The following is a 19229-nucleotide window of genomic DNA, read 5'->3' as shown; positions in this document are numbered from 1 at the left end:
ATTGTTGTAACTGCTCCTAAGTGTCCCCATCTGTTCATTTCAGTGGGGGCCACAGAGGTTTCCACCCATCTGAGTAAGTCAAGCCCTCTTTGGTTCAGCCTTTCCACCTTGTGTGACAAAAAGATCAGCCTGCCGACACAGGGAGAACAGTAGATTTTTAGATAACATACCTGTTAGCTGTGAGGTTGTTAGCTTTGAGGTTGGGGAGTGAGGCGAGGGGGCTGCATAGAAAAAAATGACCCGAGTGAAGTTAAAAAAAAAAAGGAAAGTGGTAGTTTGGGAGAAAAGAAAAAAAAAAAATGACAGGCCAGCATGAAACACATACGCCTCTCCCTCTATGGGCTGGTGGATAAATTATGTACAACGGCCAAACCTCTGCAGCCCATTTCTGAAAGACAGACAGGACTCAGCAACACGGTGGGTACCCTACAACTCACCAAATGCCTCTGCCTGGATGCCATCATTAGGACACGGTTACACAAACAATGGGGGAAAGCAAGATGAGCCACATGCACAGCGTCTTTGTCCTTTTTGCAATCAGGCTGGTGAGACGGGGCTCCATCCTGAAGTTCGTTAGCAGGCACAGCTGGCCTGGACATACAACACATGGGGCTGAGCCGCTCAGGAATCCTGTCTCATAACCTTCTTTCGAGCTCTCTCTCAGTCCCAGCTGGCTGACTCAGGCCTGCCTCTCCCTGAGGGCCCTGGGGGGTGAGGGGGTGGGGGCAGGAGCCCCTGGTGTTCGTGCCGGGGCTCCTGGACAGGGACCCTCGCTGGTTCTGTGGCACAAGGTGGGAGACGGTGGTGGCTGTCCCTCAGCCGTCGCCCCTCACCCGCGTATGACAATGGTGCCCTCAATTCATCTTACAGGATGACCTGTCACTCCAGCTCCTGAAGTCCCCCACCCACCTCTTCTTCACGACAAAACAGGGAAATGTTGAAAGGAAAAGAGCGAGAGAGTGGTGTAAAGGCTGAGTCTTTGCCAGAAGAACTCCAGCTCTGCGTTCAGAATCAACACAGGGCGGGAAGAGGGATGCTTAACTTCTTGGTATCGAGAAGGTGGAGCAGTTCCGGCCTCCTGCCCATGGGGATGGGCTGGAAGGGCATGGGGTGGGCCTCTGTGCCAGGCAAGGCTGTGGTTCCCCGCTCCCCTTGCTCTGTCCGTGTCGCTGCCTGCTCACCTGGCTCACAGGATCCACCCCACACAGCAAGCAGGGCACACAGGCCTGTGTCCCACTCTCCTTCTCTGGGACCGCGAGCAAGACAGAAACTCAGCGGTGCCATTTCTCCAGGCAGACAGGCTCCGGCTCTGTGTAACTAAGTCTCAGCAGCTTCTCTGCCTGCGTGCTGGGGCCACAGCCCTCCCATGGGCCCTCTGCTTCTCCAGGGCAAAGCACCCCTTCAGGCCCAATGACCACCATCTTCCTGCAGCTCTGTCTTCTTACTTGCTGGCCACATTCACTGGTTTTGGGCTCTGTTCTCCACCCATCCCCACCCTGGGCCTGTCTCCAATGCAGGATGTCCCTTGGGACCAGGAAAGTACCCCTCAAGAGAGGCTGGGTCAGAAGGTCCCTGTCCCCCTTAGCCCCTCCACTGATGCCCTACCCAGGAAAGGCCAAGCTCTCCAAAGCAGCACCCGACCCTCCCAGCCCACTCTTTCAGGCTCCTTCTCTCAATACTCTTCCCGGCCTCTCCCCCAAAAGCCTCCCTTCCGGTGGAACAGGGGCCCTGGTACTCCCGGACCAGCCCTTCACTTTATCACCTTCACCTTCGTCTGCACCGAGCCTCCTCCCAGAATGCACTGCCACACTCTCAACTTTGGATCCTACCCACACTTCGGGACCCAGCACCGAGGGGCCCTCTGAGGAGTCCCCTGGGAGTCCGGCAACATCTGCCCAGCCTGGGACCTCTCCCGGCTGTTACATGCTCCAGGGCACCTTCATGCCCCATGGCAAGTCTTCTTGGCTAACTTATTCTTTCGGTTTTTTCAACTGAAAAAAAAAAAAAGCACCTCTGTAGGGTGCTTTTACCCTACAGAGCTCAACAGGGAAAGGTTTATGCCTTCTGGATTCCAAGTCCTTTTAGCTGCCCTCTTGGACACAGAATCATATTCACCTATAATTACAGAAATCTGTGAGAATTTGTTTTATTTTCTAGGCTGCCTATTAAAAGAGAATTTCTGAGTAATTTTTAGGGCAAAAAAATCACAAGAGATAGCTTTGTCCATCTCTATTTACAATGACGTTACATAAAGTTTCCCCATCGAGGATTCAACGAGCACTTTGATGGCTCAGATTGGGGTCCTGAGTCAGTAAGAGAAGGTAAAATACTGATGAAAACCTTGCTTTTAGTTACGTTATGATCACTTTCCCATCTAACATGTGATGCCACTTTGAGCATGTATCAAATCTTGTTAAACTACTATATCTCAAAGGAGGGCCGGCTTTTTTTTTTTCTCCTTCAGCTCTCACATTTCTGAGTAAAAGCCATCATTTTCCAGTTAATAGAGCATTATATTTTCTCTGCAAACAAATTCCCATAATTTACAAGCAAAGAGAAAGGGAATTCATGGAGAGGAGACACTGCACTATTTTTCCTTCTGACATTTGGGATCTACCATGGGTTAAAAATGATGGTTTTATCTCTGGTGATTTATCAAACTCCAGATTCCCTAAAAGATGAACAGACGCACTGAAGAAAGAATGCATCACCTTAATGCTTCATTTTGACACTCTGGGTATCTAAAAAGAATCTTATTTTGAATCTCCCCCCTCCAGAAACTCAGTCGTTCCCATGATTTACACATTGAATTCTTGTTTTCCAAACACACTTAGGTGAGAACATGCCAGGAGACACACTGAAAGAAAATGGTCACATTTGAAACATACAGATTATTTATAGACAGAAAACTCAAAAACTGAAAGAAAATCTGGTTGTCAACAGACAGTTGCTTTTTCTATGTTTTCTCTGCAGCTCATTTTGGGTTTTGTGTGGGTGGCTCATGTGAACTCAAAGGTTGTTTGCTAAATGTTTGATGAGATTAGGACATGTTGTCTTTTAAAACTTAATGTAAGTTTGTGTATATAGCACATATGTTTAACTTTAGAATATGGGTAACTTTTTAAATATAGAAAGCCATACCTAGAACTGCTGTTATAAGATTTCCTATACTTCTATTTTTATTCACAGTTTAGAAGGTCTTATTCATATTCCTAGTGGAGTCTCATAATAGTTGTGCAGTGGAAATTTTTGCTTTTTTACCTTTTGGGTTAATTTCATCTGCCAACTTGGGCACTCTGTTCAAAAGTACTTAGGTACCAGGAGCTGGAAAGTCAGCATGGCCTGCAACTCAGATCTTTGCAGTTCACCATATAAACTACATCTTTGATCATATAGTGTACAAAGGAGAAAAAAGAAACACTTTTAAACAAGGGCTTATTTATTTACTTATTTGCCTCTTTAGCAATGCTCAGCCATTAGATTCAGGTCCAGCAAGCACTTACGGGCCCCACAAAGTAGGCAGATGGTAGCACTCTGCCAGGATTTGAACCCCGCTTTCTGCTGTGTGGCCCTGGGCAACTCAGGTAGCCTTTCTGAGCCTCAGCCGCATGGGTGGATGGTGGTCCCTCCCTGTCTGCCTTGGAGGGAGACTACCGAGTGCTCGTTAATCTTACAGAAAGTCTGTAAGATAGCAAACAAAAATAAAAAGCACGATTGGGCAACCAACGCAGTAAGAAGAGTGAAAAACAGCATAAGCCAAGTTTAACCTCAGAAAGTACCACCCCCCACCCCCCAAACGGAAGTTTAAGAACTCTGGAATGCACATTCTTTAGGGTTTATATGTAGGAAGGAAAGCCCTTGGGGAGTTGGGGGTGGGAGGGCGTCTCTCAAAATCTGATGCTAAAAAGCCATGGGGGTCAGCCAGCCCCAGGGCAGAGTTCCAGCCCCACACCTTAGACCTGTGTGGTCACAGGCAACTGTCCACCTGAGCGGAGCTTCCTCAAGGCTAAGTGAGGTTGTCGTGGAGACTGAAGCGGGTGACGGGAGCCAGGCACTCAGCACGGTCCTGGCTCAAGGGAAGCGCTGAAGAGGCAGAGATGGTGGCCATCAGCCCAGTCGGCCAATGTCCCCAGGGTCAGGAAGGGAAGTGACCTTTTATTAGAGTCTGGGTCAAGTATAGCTGCTAAATTCTGTCCTGAACAAACCTCCACTAAACAAATATTCTTCAGGAATTGAACTTGGCTTTTTCCTCTTGTCTCCCTCTTCCCAGCACAACAGAATCTTGAAGGTCATCTGTCATAAAACCGTCTCATAAACTGGGGCCTTCATCAAAGAAAAGTGAGCTGACAGCTCTCTTGGGGCCTCACAGGTGACCTGCTCCCGGGTGCTGGGGGAGCAGGCCCCAGGGTGGGGGGCTCTGGCGAGGGCTGTGTGGCTGCCCTTATGTAGAACACAGAGCTTGGGGCCCTCAGGTCCTGGCTGGCACAGACTCAAATTCACCTGCGTGGCCTGGGGCTTCGGGGAAGGAAACCCTGCCTTCCGATGAAGGGAGCAGCCCGTGCGATGTCGCAGAAACAACCTGCTCCCCTCGCTGGAGCCCGGGAGCCATGCTCCCTCACAGCTGCTCTCCCAGAACCAGGAGGGCTCGGAATAAGGTCCAACATTGGGCGTCGGCATCTTAGAACTTCCTCTCTTCCTCGTCTACTTGCTGATGAGACACAAAATGTAAATCTATGTGGGCTTCCCTGGGCTTCTCAGGTGGCACTAGTGGTAAAGAACCCGCCTGCCAATGCAGGAGACACGGGTTCAATTCCTGATCCGGGAAGATCCTAAGCCCGTGCACCACACTACTGAGCCCAAGCCCCAGAGCCAGTGCTTCACAGTGAGAGAAGTCACCCGAATGAGAAGCCTGTGCACTGCAGCTAGAGAGCATCCCTGCTCCCTGAAACCAGGGGAAAGCCCACGAGGCAATGAAGACCCAGCACTGCCAAAAAAAAAAATTGTTTTTAAAAGTGTAAATCTGAGGTGGCAGAGTTGCACACCCTGCCCAGGGTTTCCGTGCTGCGGTGCTCAGGTTCAGCTAAACTAATTCTTCCTTTCAGGAGCCATCATCCACGGGAGCACACAGTAAGCCCCGCCCCTGCCTGCAATGGCCTCCATCACCAGGGCTTCCACTCCTCTCTCCATCCTGCTAGTACTGTGCCAGTCCTCACGCTCTCTTCTTCCTGAGTTCTGCCACCTCCTGGGCCGCCAGACGGAGGCGGCCGTTGTTCCAGACTCCAGGCATTAGGGACGATGGACATTTGCGTGACCCTCTCCCAGCCGCCACACCCTCCGACATGGACCGATCAACCCGCTTTGCTCTCAGGAGTGATGAGTCTGAGATGTGTCCCCCACATCAGAAGGACAGAGAAAACGAATCTGGAGACAATCCTTTTTTTTCTCCAGCGTTGAGGTCTCCAAGACGCTGGTCTGCTGGGATATGGTGGCAAATAGCACCCGCCCACGCTTGGCTCCCCAGACCCCCTCACCGGCCGCTCCCACCCACATGTCTAACGGGCGTTAGACGAAGATGGAAGGTCAGCAGCGGGGCAGCGGGACCCAGCGCCTCCCTTCCTCAGAGCACCGCCTCAGGGGCTGCGCCACAGCTTCTGGGCCAGCAGAGGGCGCCAATGGCAGAGGACGGCTCACAGGTTGCCACAGCCAATGGAGTAGTACCTGTGGTACTGCCCCCCTCCCCCACCTGCCAGACTTCCCACGTCCTGCGGTAACAATAGAATGTTCCAGAAACTCATCCAAAGACTGAGATGTGCTGCCTTTTGACTTCTAGTTCCACCACAGAGGTCATGTTTGCCCTTCAAGCTGGAAGGACCCAGGGTTTGGTGGGTACTCTATGGCCTTGAGTCTAAGTTGAGTCTAAGTTTTGTAGTTGAGTCTAAGTTCCTTGAACATCTGGAAGTTCATGGTTCACATACTGTAGAAGTCTGGCTTGGAGAATTTTGAGCATTACTTTGCTAGCATGTAAGATGTTTGAGCATTCTTTGGCATTGCCTTTCTGTAGGATTGGAATGAAAACTGGCCTTTTCCAGTCCTGTGGCCACTGCTGAGTTCTCCAGATTTGCTGGCATATTGAGTGCAGCACTTTCATAGCATCATCTTTTAGGATTTGAAATAGCTCAACTAGAATTCCATCACCTCCACTAGCTTTGTTCGTAGTGATGCTTCCTAAGGCCCACTTGACTTCGCATTCCAGGATGTCCAGCTCTAGGTGAGTGATCACACCGTCGTGGTTATCTGGGTCATGAAAGTCTTTTTGTATAGTTCTTCTGTGTATTCTTGCCACCTCTTCTTAGTATCTTCTGCTTCTGTTAGGTCCATACCACTTCTGTCCTTTATTGTGCTCATCTCTACATGAAATGTTCCCTTGGTATCTCTAATTTTATTGAAGAGATTGCTAGCCTTTCCCATTCTATTGTTTTCCTCTATTTCTTTGCACTCATCACTGAGGAAGGCTTTCTTATCTCTCCTTGCTATTCTTTGGAACTCTACATTCAAATGGGTATAGTTTTCCTTTTCTCCTTTGCCTTGAGCTTCTCTTCTTTTTTCACTTATTTGCATTATTTGTCCAGATGTTCAAGCTGGATTTAGAAAAGGCAGAGGAATCAGAGATCAAATTGCCAACATCCGCTGGATCATCAAAAAAGCAAGAGTTCCAGAAAAACATCTACTTTTGCTTTATTGACCAAAGCCTTTGACTGTGTGGATCACAACAAACTGTGGAAAATTCTTCAAGAGATGGGAATACCAGACCACCTGACTTGCCTCCTGAGAAATCTGTATGCGATCAAGAAGCAATAGTTAGAACTGGACATGGAACAACAGACGGGTTCCAAATCAGGAAAGGAGTATATCAAGACTGTATATTGTCACCCTGCTTATTTAACTTCTATGCAGAGTACATCATGTGAAATGCTGGGCTGGATGAAGCACAAGCTGGAATCAAGATTGCCAGGAGAAATATCAATAACCTCAGATATGCAGATGACACCACCCTTATGGCAGAAAGCGAAGAAGAACTAAAGAGCCTCTTGATGAAAGTGAAAGAGGAGAGTAAAACAGTTGACTTAAAACTCAACATTCAAAAAACGAAGATCATGGCATCTGGGCCCATCACTTCATGGCAAATAGATGTGGAAACAATGGAAACAGTGACAGATTTTATTTTTCTGGGCTCCAAAATCACTGCAGATGGTGACTGCAAGCCATGAAATTAAAAGACACTTCCTCCTTGGAAGAAAAGCTATGACCAACCTAGACAGCATATTAAAAAACAGAGATATTACTTTACCAACAAAGGTCCATCTAGTCAAAGCTATAGTTTTTCCAGTGGTCATGCATGGATGTGAGAGTTGGACTATAAAGAAAGCTGAGTACTGAAGAATTGATGCTTTTGAACTGTGGTGTTGGAGAAGACTCTTGAGAGTCCCTTGGACAGCAAGGAGATCCAACCAGTCCATCCTAAAGGAGAAAAGTCCTGAATACTCATTGGAAGGACTGATGCTGAAGCTGAAACTCCAATACTTGGGCCACCTGATGCAAAGAACTGACTCATTTGAAAAGATCCTGATGCTGGGAAAGATGAAAGGTGGGAGGAGAAGGGGATGACAGAGCATGAGATGGTTAGATGGCATCACCGATGCGATAGACATAAGTTTGAGTAGGCCCTGGGAGCTGGTGATGGACAGGGAAGCCTGGGGTGCTGCAGTCCTTGGGGTCACAAAGAGTCAGACACAACTGAGTGATTGAACTGAACTGAATGAAATTCCTAAACTCACACATGACTTTGGGATGAAGTTGTGGCATTTTTTTTCTGCACTTGCAGAATACTCATTCAAGTAACTAGTAATGAGCTAAAGTAACGCTCATTCAAGAAGGTGGTAAGTGCAATTCCACAATTCCCTGGAAAATGAATGCCAAAGCTAAAACTAAATCAAGGTGAATGTCATTTGCCTAAAGAAGAACCCCACTAACCATGGGGAGGAAACTGATGATCCCATGAAGAATACTGGGAAAAGGACTCATAGCTAAAATGCAGAAATAATGCTTTAATAATGCAGGTGATCACATTTTTATTAATGAAGTCTCCTTAGCAAGGAAGCAAATACATCCTTGAAAGGAGTCTGAAATTAATCCTCTGATAGGCAGAAATCTACACTATTCAAATATTCTAACTATAGTTGCAACCTGAACTGAATGCCTACATTCTAAACTCTAAGTCACTTTATTCTTAATAAAGTGACTAAGAGAAGGGACCAGAAAAGGGACTTGCTGCAATACAATGGGAACTAAAAACCAAGAGACAATTCAGCATGGAGCTGAAAATGCTGGATGTGTTTTATTTAATTAATTAATGTATTTATGAAATTCATTTCATAATATCATTCCTCTTTTTGGTTTTTGGACTGGTACACCCTTAAGGGTTCAAGCAGCACCATGTTTCAGCACTGCTATTTCCAGGGCGAGATCAAAACGCGTATCAGAGGAAAGTAATAATTCATCATCGTAATAGTTACATCCCACTTTAGAAACCACTAGAGACTGCTTCACATTCTTATTTCCAACATGGTCTTCCTGAGTTTTCAGGTGACAAATGGAGACTGATGCCAGGAGGCTTTTTTCCTGTTTGTTCCTGATGGAAAGGGCTAGATGCAGAGTTCATTTTCATCTGGGGTGACACTCAGCTCTGAGCTTCGCCGCCTGCTGCTTCCCTTCCCTTCTCGTGCCGCTCCTTTAAAAGTCTCTGGAGGCAACATCTGGGTCCAGTCACTGAAAACAGATGGGTTCTGCCACCTCCTCTCTGGTCTCCCTGGAGACCTCTGCCCGGTGCGGGGCTGGGGAGGGGGCGGGGGGAGTGTGCTATTGGAACCTAATGACATGCTGACTACATTTTTCCTGTGTGTGTTCAGGGCATTCCTGTCATTAGAACCCATCCTGTATCTGTACAGCCCTTCTCATTACGGATGGATTTCCCTATTTCAAGATCTTCCTCAGATTTCTTGATGCTGTCATTGGGTCCTATTATTTTTCTTGCTGTTACAATTTTTCTTCTGTGACTTTCTACAGCCAAATCCTCTTCATCTGTCATGGAACCAGAGGCCAAATTTCCTGAAAATCATCACTTTAGCTTACGGTCACTTTTGCTTACCATCATTTATTGCTTAATCAATAGCAGGTTCAGAATCAGTTTGGATTTCTTCAGCGCTGTGCAATATCAGCTCTTTGAAGTCTCTTCCTGGTGTTAAGACTTCATACATTGGCACCAAGCCTCTTTCTCTGTTTCTTCCTCTTAAGGAAAAAGATCTAAATGTTCTGCTTTGGTTATGGGAACAAAGGCTTTTGTAGATTAGTAATTAAGAGTAATAAAAAAAGTTTCATTGAACACTATGAGTCAGCCTTCTCTGGTGGCTCAGCAGGAAAGAATCTGCCTGCAATGCAGGAGACGTGGGTTCAATCCCTGGGGAAGGATATGACAACCCATTCCAGTATTCTTGCCTAGGAAATCTCATGGATAGAGAAGGCTGGTAGGCTACAGTCCATGGGGTCACAAAAGAGTTGGCCCTGAGAAGCAGAAGGCAGAAACCAAACAGAGTCTGGGATGTGGATGAGGCCTTGGTTATCCCAGGGTGGGCACCGTGTTTAAAGGCTGGCCTTGGGTGTGACGCTCTGGCAGCCTCGCTAACCCTATGAAGAGCCTGTGCTCTTGGCAAGTTCACCTGAGCACGGGCACATTGACCTGAGCATCCGCGTCCCACTCCTTACTCTTAAGCCCAGGGCCATAAGGCCACCCCGGGTCCCAAGCACTGGACTGCACTCAGAAGGGAGAGGCCCTGGCACTTTTCTACTCCTGAATGCCTGGCTAGGAGGCAGGGTGGTGGGCGGGCCAGGATACTGGACAGGATGCAAGCACTCCTGGGTTGCTGGTGCAACTCTTTTTTTTCTGGCTGTGCTGGGTCTTCGTTGTTGCATGGGCTTTTCTCTAATGGCAGCTGCTGCTGCTGCTGCTAAGTCGCTTCAGCCGTGTCCGACTCTGTGAGACGCCATAGACGGCAGCTCCCCCAGCTCCCCCATTCCTGGGATTCTGCAAGTTGAGGCTATTCTGTAGTTGTGATGTGCAGGTTCTAGGGCACATGGGCTTCAGAAGTTGCAGCTCCTGGCTCCAGAGCACAGGCTCAAGAGTTGTGGTGCATGGGCTTAGTTGTCTTGTGGCATGTGGACTCTTCCCAGATCAGGGATGGAAGCCAGGTCTCCTGCACTGCGGGCAGATTTTTTATCACTGAACCATCAGGGAAGCCCAGGCTTGACTCTTAACAGAACTCATCAAGGAATTCCATACTCTGCACAGCGCCCAGGGATGTACTAGGGCCATTAGACAGGCCCCAGAGCTGAGACAGTGGTCAAATCCACCCCTGCTTTCTGGGAGCCAGCAGTGACCTTGGTATGATGGAAAACTCTATGCAGCAAACAGCAGTCAGCACCTTCTGCTTTTCATACTTTCCCCCCACGGAGGATGGGGCTCCCTGGGGGCTCAGTGCTAAAGAATCCCCCTGCAGTGCAGGACACGAAGGAGACACAGGCTCAGTCCCTGGGCGGGGAAGACCCCCTGGAGGACAGCATGGCAACCCACTCTAGTGTTCTTGCCTGGAGAATTCCACAGACAGAGGAGCCTGGTGGGCTACAGTCCACGGGGCCCCAGAGAGTCGGGCATGACTGAGCAACTGAGCACACAACATTTAGTAAGGGAAAGAGGAGGAGTTGGGCAGGCCCTGCTGCTGCTAAGTCATGTCAGTCGTGTCTGACTCTGTGCGACCCCATAGACGGCAGCCCACCAGGCTCCGGTCCCTGGGATTCTCCAGGCAAGAACACTGGAGTGGGTTTGCCATTTCCTTCTCCAATGCATGAAAGTGAAAAGTGAAAGTGAAGTCGCTCAGTCGTGTCCGACTCTTTTCGACCCCATGGACTGCAGCCTACCAGGCTCCTCCGTCCATGGGATTTCCCAGGCAAGAGTACTGGCGTGGGTTGCCATTGCCTTCTCCGAGGGAGCAGAAATCTTCACGGAGCTCACTCTGTCTTCAATGTTTCATCTTACTTTCTGTGATTTTGAGGCCAAAATGAACATTCACACTACCTTACCCTCGGGGGCTAACACTTTGGACCGGATCACTTTTTGTTTCAGAAGCGGGAAGGACTGTCCAGTTCAGTGTCCCCTGCCTCGACCTGCCAGCAATTCCTGCTCAGTTGCAACAACCAAGATGTTTCCACCTGTCAACAAATGTTCCCTGGAAGATGTAGTCACCTCTGGCTTAGAATCACGGCTTTAGAGGGCAGAACCAGTCCTTGCTAAATTAGGGGGTGGGTTTAAGCAGTTTTGGTCCTTGAACTTCTTCAGGCAGTGACTGCATTGAAACATCCTCACTTGACCCACCCCTCACTTGTTCCTTGGGGAATGACAGTCACCACTGGGCTGAGGGCCAGTGCTGAGGGACCGCGCTTGGCCAGCTGGATCCTGGCACATTTGGCATTACGTTCTGTGGGTGTCATTTGGTCAGTGGGGAGTAACTTGGGGACCCTAAATTCAACACAAGGGCTCAGATTGCAGAGTCATCTTCCCAGATAACCTGAGAGTCACTCAATCCCAAATATTTGACAATAGCCACTGACCTCGGTGAATATGTGCCAGAGACAGGCAGGTGATGTGGTGAAGACATGAGTTCCAGGCACTGAAAAAGTCCTCCTTCTCGGTCATCACCTGCCAAATTGACAGGAAAAAAAAAACCAGCTGATGATATTCTTAGAGACTAGAAGTTACTAGCAAGGCAGATGGCAGACAATGCACATCTCAGCACCACCATTAAGCAGGGGTGTGTTGCATGCAAGGGCTTCTGTCACCCCTAAAAGCTTCAGTTAGATGAAGAAATGCCATAACATACTGAGTTCAGTTTACATGTTGCTATTAATCCCTCACTCGTATCAAGCGTGATGGTGCACATGCACTCAGTCACTTCAGTCGTTTCTGACTCTTGGCGACCCCATGGACTGTAGCCCACCAGGCTCTTCTGTCCATGGGATTCTCCAGGCAAGAATACTGGAGTGGGTTGCCATGCCCTCCTCCAGGGGATCTTCCCGACTCAGGGACCGAACTCAAGTCTCCTGCGTTGCAGGCAGATTCTTTACCACTGAGCCACTGGGGAAGCCCAAGCATGGTGGCACCACGCTGCATTTTTTGAGATGTGACCAGCGTTGAAGAAACAATTTGAAGGAGACAGGCAGAGAATGTGAGATGGTTTTAGTCAGGTCACTCACTGCCTGGAAAATTCTAAATAACAGAACTAACTAAATCTAGTCTGCAACAAAACCAACCCACCTTCCCACCCTCCTCCCCCATATTGTAGTCACATACTGCTGGGTTTTCAAATTGTTTCTTTTTCTTTCCTCTTCTTTTCTTTTTTGTCTTCTTAAAATTTTTCTTAAAAGCTTTTGCTTGAAATTCATTTCCTGACAGTTCTGGAGGCGGGAAGTCCACTATTAGGGTGCAAGCACAGTCAGGTTCCGGGGGGACTCTCTTCCTGGCTTGAGGACAGATGCCTCCTTTCCGTTTTTGCACAGCTGCCCTGCTGCTGCTAAGCTGCTTCAGTCGTGTCCGACTCTGAGACCCCATGGATCGTAGCCCACCAGGCTCCTCTGTCCACAGGATTCTCCAGGCAATAATACTAGGGTGGATTGCCATGCCCTCCTCCAACCCAGGGATCAAACCTGCATCTCTTATGTCTCCTGCATTGGCAGGCAGGTTCTTTATCACTAGCTCCACTTAGGATGCAGAGAGAGTGATCTCTCTCTCTTCTTATAAGGCATCTAATCCCATTATGAAGTTCCCACCTTCATGGCCTCATCTAACCCCATTGACCTCTCAAAGGTGCCATCTCCAGATCCATCACATTAGGAATGAAGGCTTTGACATTTGAATCTGGAGGAGGGATGCAGACATTCAGTCCATAACAATATTCCTTTCGATTTTCATTATAGAATTATATGTACTAATTCTGAGAGGAATCTTATAATAGAAAGGCCATGGACTTTGGAGCTTGAGAAATAGAAATTTAAACTACAGCCTGATTACTATCTACTTTGGTAGTGTGGACAAATTATTTCACTTCTGAGACATTAAAAATTTTTTAAAGTCTGTCATATAGAGTGAAGTAAGTCAGAAAGAGAAAAACAAATATTGTAAACATATATGTATATACATATATATCAAATATCATATGTTAACACACACATATATATATATGGAATCTAGAAAAAATGGTACTGAGGGACATATTTGCCGGGTAGGAATAGAGACGAAGATTTAGAGAATAGATTTGTGGGCATGGAGAGGAAGGGGATGGGACGGACTAAGAAGGTAGCATTAACAGATACGCACTACGGTGTGTGAGACAGAGAGCGAGCAGGAGGCTGTTGTACAGAACAGGAAGCTCAGCTCAGTGCTCTGCGATGACCTAGAGGGGTGGGATGCGGGGTCGGGGAGAGAGACTCCAGAGAGAGGGACACCTGTATAATAGAGCTGATTCACATGCTGCACAGCAGAAACCAACACCACACTGTAAAGCAATTATACTCCAATTTAAAAAATGCAACACCGAGTTTTTAAATTTAGATATCATTGACAATAATATATTAGTCTCGGGTGTACAATATAATAATCCGATGTTTGTGTATACTGTGAAATGACCACCACAGTAAGTCTAGTTAACATCTGTCACCATAGTGACATTTTTTTTTCTTGTGATGAAAGCTACAGTTAATAACATAACTGCTTGTATGTTTGAAAGTTGCTAAGAGAGTAGATCTTCCAAATTCTCCTCAAACTGTTTCCTGGATACCCGTCACCTCTCTAGTATTGGCACTGGAAGTGGCCATGTCTGACCTGTGTGAGGAATATGGACTCAGGATGATTATGCTCTTTATTCATTTAAGGAGTATATTTTTCAGCTTTACTCTGTGTGAGATGGTCTTTCAGTCACTCTAATGAAGGAAACGGTTTGCTTTACTTGATTTTTCAATCAGTGGGAAGTGAAGAAATAGAATTGGAAGCAAATAAGAAGGAAAAGGATAAACAGAAAAGAGAAAGATGCCGAATCACAGAGTTGGCAGAGTCCTGTCGGTGGAGTTTGGAGGCAGATTCTTATCTGACCAGAGCAGAGTGTGAAATTTGGCACTTCTGGGGTTTCTTTGTTTCTTGCCTTTGTTTGGAAAACCTAAGGGCTTGATATTTAAACTTTCAGCATTTTCTTTGCTCAGAGAAATAATACTCAAGTAGAAAGCTAGAATATCATTATTGGAAGGACTGCTGCTGAAGCTGAAGCTCCAATAGTCTGGCCACCTGATGCAGACAGCCAACTCAATGGAAAAGACCCTGATGCTGGGAAAGATTGGGGGCAGGAGGAGAAGGGGAGGACAGTGGATGAGCTGGCTGGATGGCATCACCGACTCGACAGACATGAGTTTGAGCAAGCTCCAGAAGTTGGTGATGGACAGGGAGGCCTGGCGTGCTGCAATACACGGGGTCGAAAAGAGTCAGACGTGACTGAATGACTGAACTGAACTCAGTCTGTGTATCTGCTTCCCATTTTTCTTCAGCTCACACTCTGAGTCCTCTGGTTGGAAGATTACCTGCCTCCCACTGCTTCCCGGTTCCTGCAGGGCCTGGAGGTCAGACTCCTTTGTAAAAACCCTCCTAAAACAGAGTGCTTTGTGCTCCAGTGGAAAAGTTGGCATAGCAGAACGTCTCTGTCCATGTATAATTTAGCATGATCACCTGGGGCAGCAGGCACAGCTCAGAGGACCATGTCACGTGTGCCTGGGGTCCCCACGCAACTGGGGCATCTCATGACAGTGGAGGGAGAGGAAAGCATCTGTCTTGTTCCCTGCATCGGTGTCACAATCACAACTGAAAAAGCACGGTAGAGATAGGTGATACTCAAGCAACAGCCCACACAGCATCTTTCGCAGAGGTGAGGACAAGAGCTGGCCAAACACTCATGGCCCGAAACTGCCCCATCACACTGCAGAGGAAGAAGCCAAGAATCCACACCAAAGCCTGGTGGACAGGCTCTCCTAAACATGCTTCGGCTGCCCCCACTGTCACATGGGAAGGAGAGAGGAATCTCCTTGTATCAAATATAACGTGGATGTGTCCAAACAGAATTGCGGGACACTTTTAGATTTTTTAAAGAGTCAGTGGATAGAGTAAGTTTTCTTGAGCCTGATCAAGAGCAAAGCAGAGACAGAAGACTGGCTGGACTACATGGAACCCTGAATGAAGAAGGCACATCCGATGGAAGAAGCTTGCAGAGGGCCCTCTGCAAAACTGGCTATGGCTGAGCCCTTCCGCCAGGATGTTGTTGTTTAGTCGCTAAGTCCTGTCTGACTCTTTGCAACCCTGTGGACTGAAGCCTGTCAGTCTCCTCCACCCATGGGATTTCCCAGGCAAGAATACTGGCGTGGGTTGCTAGTTTCTCCTCCAGGGAATCTTCCTGACCCAGGAATTGAACCTGCATCTCCTGCATTGGTAGGTGGGTACTTTACCCACTGAGCCACCAGAGAAATCCCCAATAGGATGAGACAAAAGTGAAGATCAAGTTCAAGTTAAGGAGAAAGGCCCCTGGCAGCCAATTCCTAAGTGCTTTTCCTTATATGTCAACATCACAGTGCTGCTGCAAGACCCACTGGAGAAGGCTCAGTGCAACCTCATCCTTGCTGGCAAGTGGCCCCTGGCCCTCCACTTACCGGATGGAAAGGTAGACATGACTGTCCCCTACCCTCCACAACTCCCCCCAGACCATGGAACATGTTGATAGGAAGGCAGCTTCATGAGGGCAGATGCCCAGAAAAGAAGCCAACTGAGAAGCCTCTGGTCCCTTGAGTTAGCTGATGGGCGGGAAGCAATAAGCTGAAGCCACACAGGTCCATACACTGAGGCAGGGTGGCCTTTGAACAGTGTGTGGGGCATACTTCATCCCATGATCAGGTGGTCCAAGTGAGCAGACCAGAAGATCAAACCCTAGTTCAGCCTCTAAGTGTAGACTCAGTGCTAACTGCAGAATGTCACTGTCAGCAACTGTAACCCTGCAGATAACTGTAACCCAACTCCAACGCACAGAATTTTTACATTTACTTACTGCACAAAAATACGGTAGAACAACAGAAATCAACTATTTAACCCTCCAAAGTTAAAATATCTTAACACGAGGTTTCATTAAAGATGGCATGGTTGGGACTTCCCTGGTGGCACAGTGGTTAAGACTCTGCTGACAATGCAGGGAGTGCAGGTTTGATCCCTGGTCAGGAAACTAAGACCCCACAGTGCAGTGCAGAATGGCTGAAAGATTTTTTAACGGCATGGTTGTTCTTTACTTCAAGCAGTAAACTTGCTGTTGAAAACTTGCGCATAATTAGCCTTCCCCATGGTGCTCAGTTGTGTCTGACTCTTTGTGGCCCCAGGGACTATACAGCCCACAGGGCTCCTCTGTCCATGGAATTTTTTAGGCATAAATTAGCCTTATGAAAGCAAATCCTTCTTAAAATGCACCAAGCAACAGACACTGTTTCAAGCCCTTAAGTTGCACTTGCTCATTTAGCCTTCAGAAGCCCTGGAGATAAGTATTACTGATATCTTTTACTATCTTCATTTTGCAGGGGGAAGGTTGAGGAATTTGCCCAAGGTTGGAGACGTGGGTTGGGACTGGGTACCCAGTTTTAGGAGCTCACATTTTTAGTCACAGGATACACTGCCTCCCAATGGACTGATGGAGAATTAGCTCCCTGTCCCTCCCAAATACATAGTTTATAGAGATGCGTTGTCACACCTGGTCATGTTTGATGTGAATGACATCCCACACTTAAAGCCTCTAAGGGAAATAAGTGCTTATTTCCTAATAAGTCATCATACAGCTAAGACAGAACTGAACTCATAAAGAGACCCCTGCTGCCTCATCTTTGGTGAATACCCATATCCATTCCCCCTTTTTCTTTTCTAGAAACACCCCCAAATAGGTTGGGCAGCAATATAGCCAGTTAAAAACACTTACCTCCCTACAGAGGATTTATTAAAAAACCTCAGCTAACATCATATGTAATAGTAAAAGACTTAAGTGTTTTCCCTCTGAATCAGGAAGAAGATGAGAATGTTCATATCTCCACTTCTATTCAATATTACTGCAGGTTCCAGCCAGGGCAATAAGGCAAGAAAAAGAAACTAAAGGCCGAGAGTTTGGAAATGAGTAAGAGTGTCTTCACTACAAAAAGACGTGGTTTTTTACATAGAAAATCCTAAGGAATATACGATAAAACTGCTAGAATTAAGAAGTCAATTAAGCAAACATAAGATATAAGCCTTTGATATACAGATCAAAAGTGAAAGCCTCGTCAATCAGTTTTGTCTGACTCTCTTCGACCCCATGGACTGCAACCCGCCAGGCTCCTCCATCCATGGAATTCTCCAGATAAGCATACTGATGAGGATAGCCATTCCCTTCTCTAGCAGATTTTCCTGACCCAAGAATTGAACAGTCTGAGTCACCAGGGAAGCCCATACAAATAAAAGTCAACTGTATTTCTGTATTCTAGGAATGAATAATTGGAACTTGAAATTGAATCCACTTGCCAACACAGAAGACGCAAGAGCTATGAGTTGAATCTCTGGGTCAGGAAAGTCCTCTGGAGAAGGGAATGGCAGCCCGCTCCAGTATTCTTGCCCAGAGAATCCCGTGGACAGAGGAGCCTGGTCGGCTGCCGTCCATGGGGTAGCAAGAGTCGGACATGACTGAGAAACTAACCCACCACCACAGCCCCATTACAGGGAGACGTTTCTTGTGCTTTCAGCTGTGTGAGGTCTCCTGCTCGCGTTCAGCAGGTGTTCTGTGAGACTTGTTCCAGGTGTAGAGCCATTTGTGATACATTTGTGGGTGGAGGTGAGGGCGGAGGTGGGCAGAGGGGAGGTCCGTGTCCTTCAACTCCACCATCTGATTAGACCCCCTGGGCTCCTGTCTCTGGCAGCATTTAAAACATTTCTACCTTTGTATTCAGCTCCAAATCCATTTGCTGTGTCCTTTGAATTTGTTTTCCGTGCTGTTTAAATCTACCCTCTTCCTTTATATTTTACTGTGGAGAGAAGGTAGAAATCAGTTGGGCGGGGGCGGGAAAGAGTCCAGTCCTGACCAATAACCATGCAGGCCTTTATAAGTTTGCTAAGCTTGGATATCAGATTCTACAAAACACTTTAGGTACCATATGTCTTAAATTATATCCATCCGATATGGGGAATAATACAACATGCAGTTATTTTAAAATTTTATAGAGAAGAAAAGTAGGTCAAACAATGATTTTTCCTTACTTTCTGCTTCTCCGGCTGTCCACAGAAGCCCACTCCCCTAGACTTGGGAGACTTTGTCCAGGAGGAAGTAATCTTGCCCAGCAGATGAAAGTGAAACTGTCTGTCACTCAGTCATGTCGGACCCTTTGCTACCCCTGGACTGTAGTCCATCAGGCTCCTCTGTCCATGGAATTCTCCAGGCAAGATTACTGGAGTGGGTTGCCATTCCCATCTCCAGCGGATCTTCTCAACCCAGAGATTGAACCCAGGTCTCCTGCATTGCAGACAGATTCTTTATCCTGTGAGCCACCAGGGGAGAAGCCCAGTAGATGACCACCTGGTAAAGTAATGGAAATGGTGCACCCCAAACCATACAGGATTTCTTCTCCTTCTCCTTTAGTTTCTCTTCTTTCCCTTCTCTCTAGCAGGTGGAACTTGTGGTCTGGCTTCCCCACACTTAGCCCACCTGCAGCACATGCTCACCTGGCCTCTCAGCCCTTTTGCTGCAGACTCTTCTGTAGCCCTTTGTAGCGCTGGCAGGAGAGGCGGGGGTCTGCCTGGGTCCCGCCTGCATTTCTCTCTGTGACTTCACCCTTGGTGCGGCCAGAGGACAAGTCTCCCTCCAGGATCCCCGAAGGCCAGTCCTCACCCAGTCGGCCCACGTCCCCACCTTCTGTCTCTCCGCCTGTCTGACTGTCTGTCTTGTCTTTCTGTGTGTGGGCGTGCATGTATGTGCACGTGTTCTTAATATATTTTTCTGCCTTCCAGTATTTTTTATGTCTATCTTTATTTCATTTCT

At 47.5% G+C, this 19229-nt stretch overlaps 1 protein-coding gene across 3 annotated transcripts in view; it reads right to left on the bottom strand.

The window, feature by feature from the left end:
• Nucleotides 1-19229, bottom strand: part of ACOXL (acyl-CoA oxidase like) — a 329296-nt gene that overhangs the window by 54882 nt on the left and 255185 nt on the right. For all 3 annotated transcript variants that reach the window (XM_070380058.1, XM_070380059.1, XM_070380060.1), the window contains exon 16: nucleotides 11719-11806. In XM_070380058.1, the coding sequence (XP_070236159.1) occupies nucleotides 11719-11806 (88 nt within the window). The remainder of the gene's footprint in view (nucleotides 1-11718; nucleotides 11807-19229) is intronic.

Source organism: Bos mutus, chromosome 11, assembly GCF_027580195.1.
Source record: "Bos mutus isolate GX-2022 chromosome 11, NWIPB_WYAK_1.1, whole genome shotgun sequence".
Lineage (NCBI taxonomy): Eukaryota > Metazoa > Chordata > Mammalia > Artiodactyla > Bovidae > Bos > Bos mutus.
This window is presented reverse-complemented; position numbering and strand designations above follow the sequence as displayed.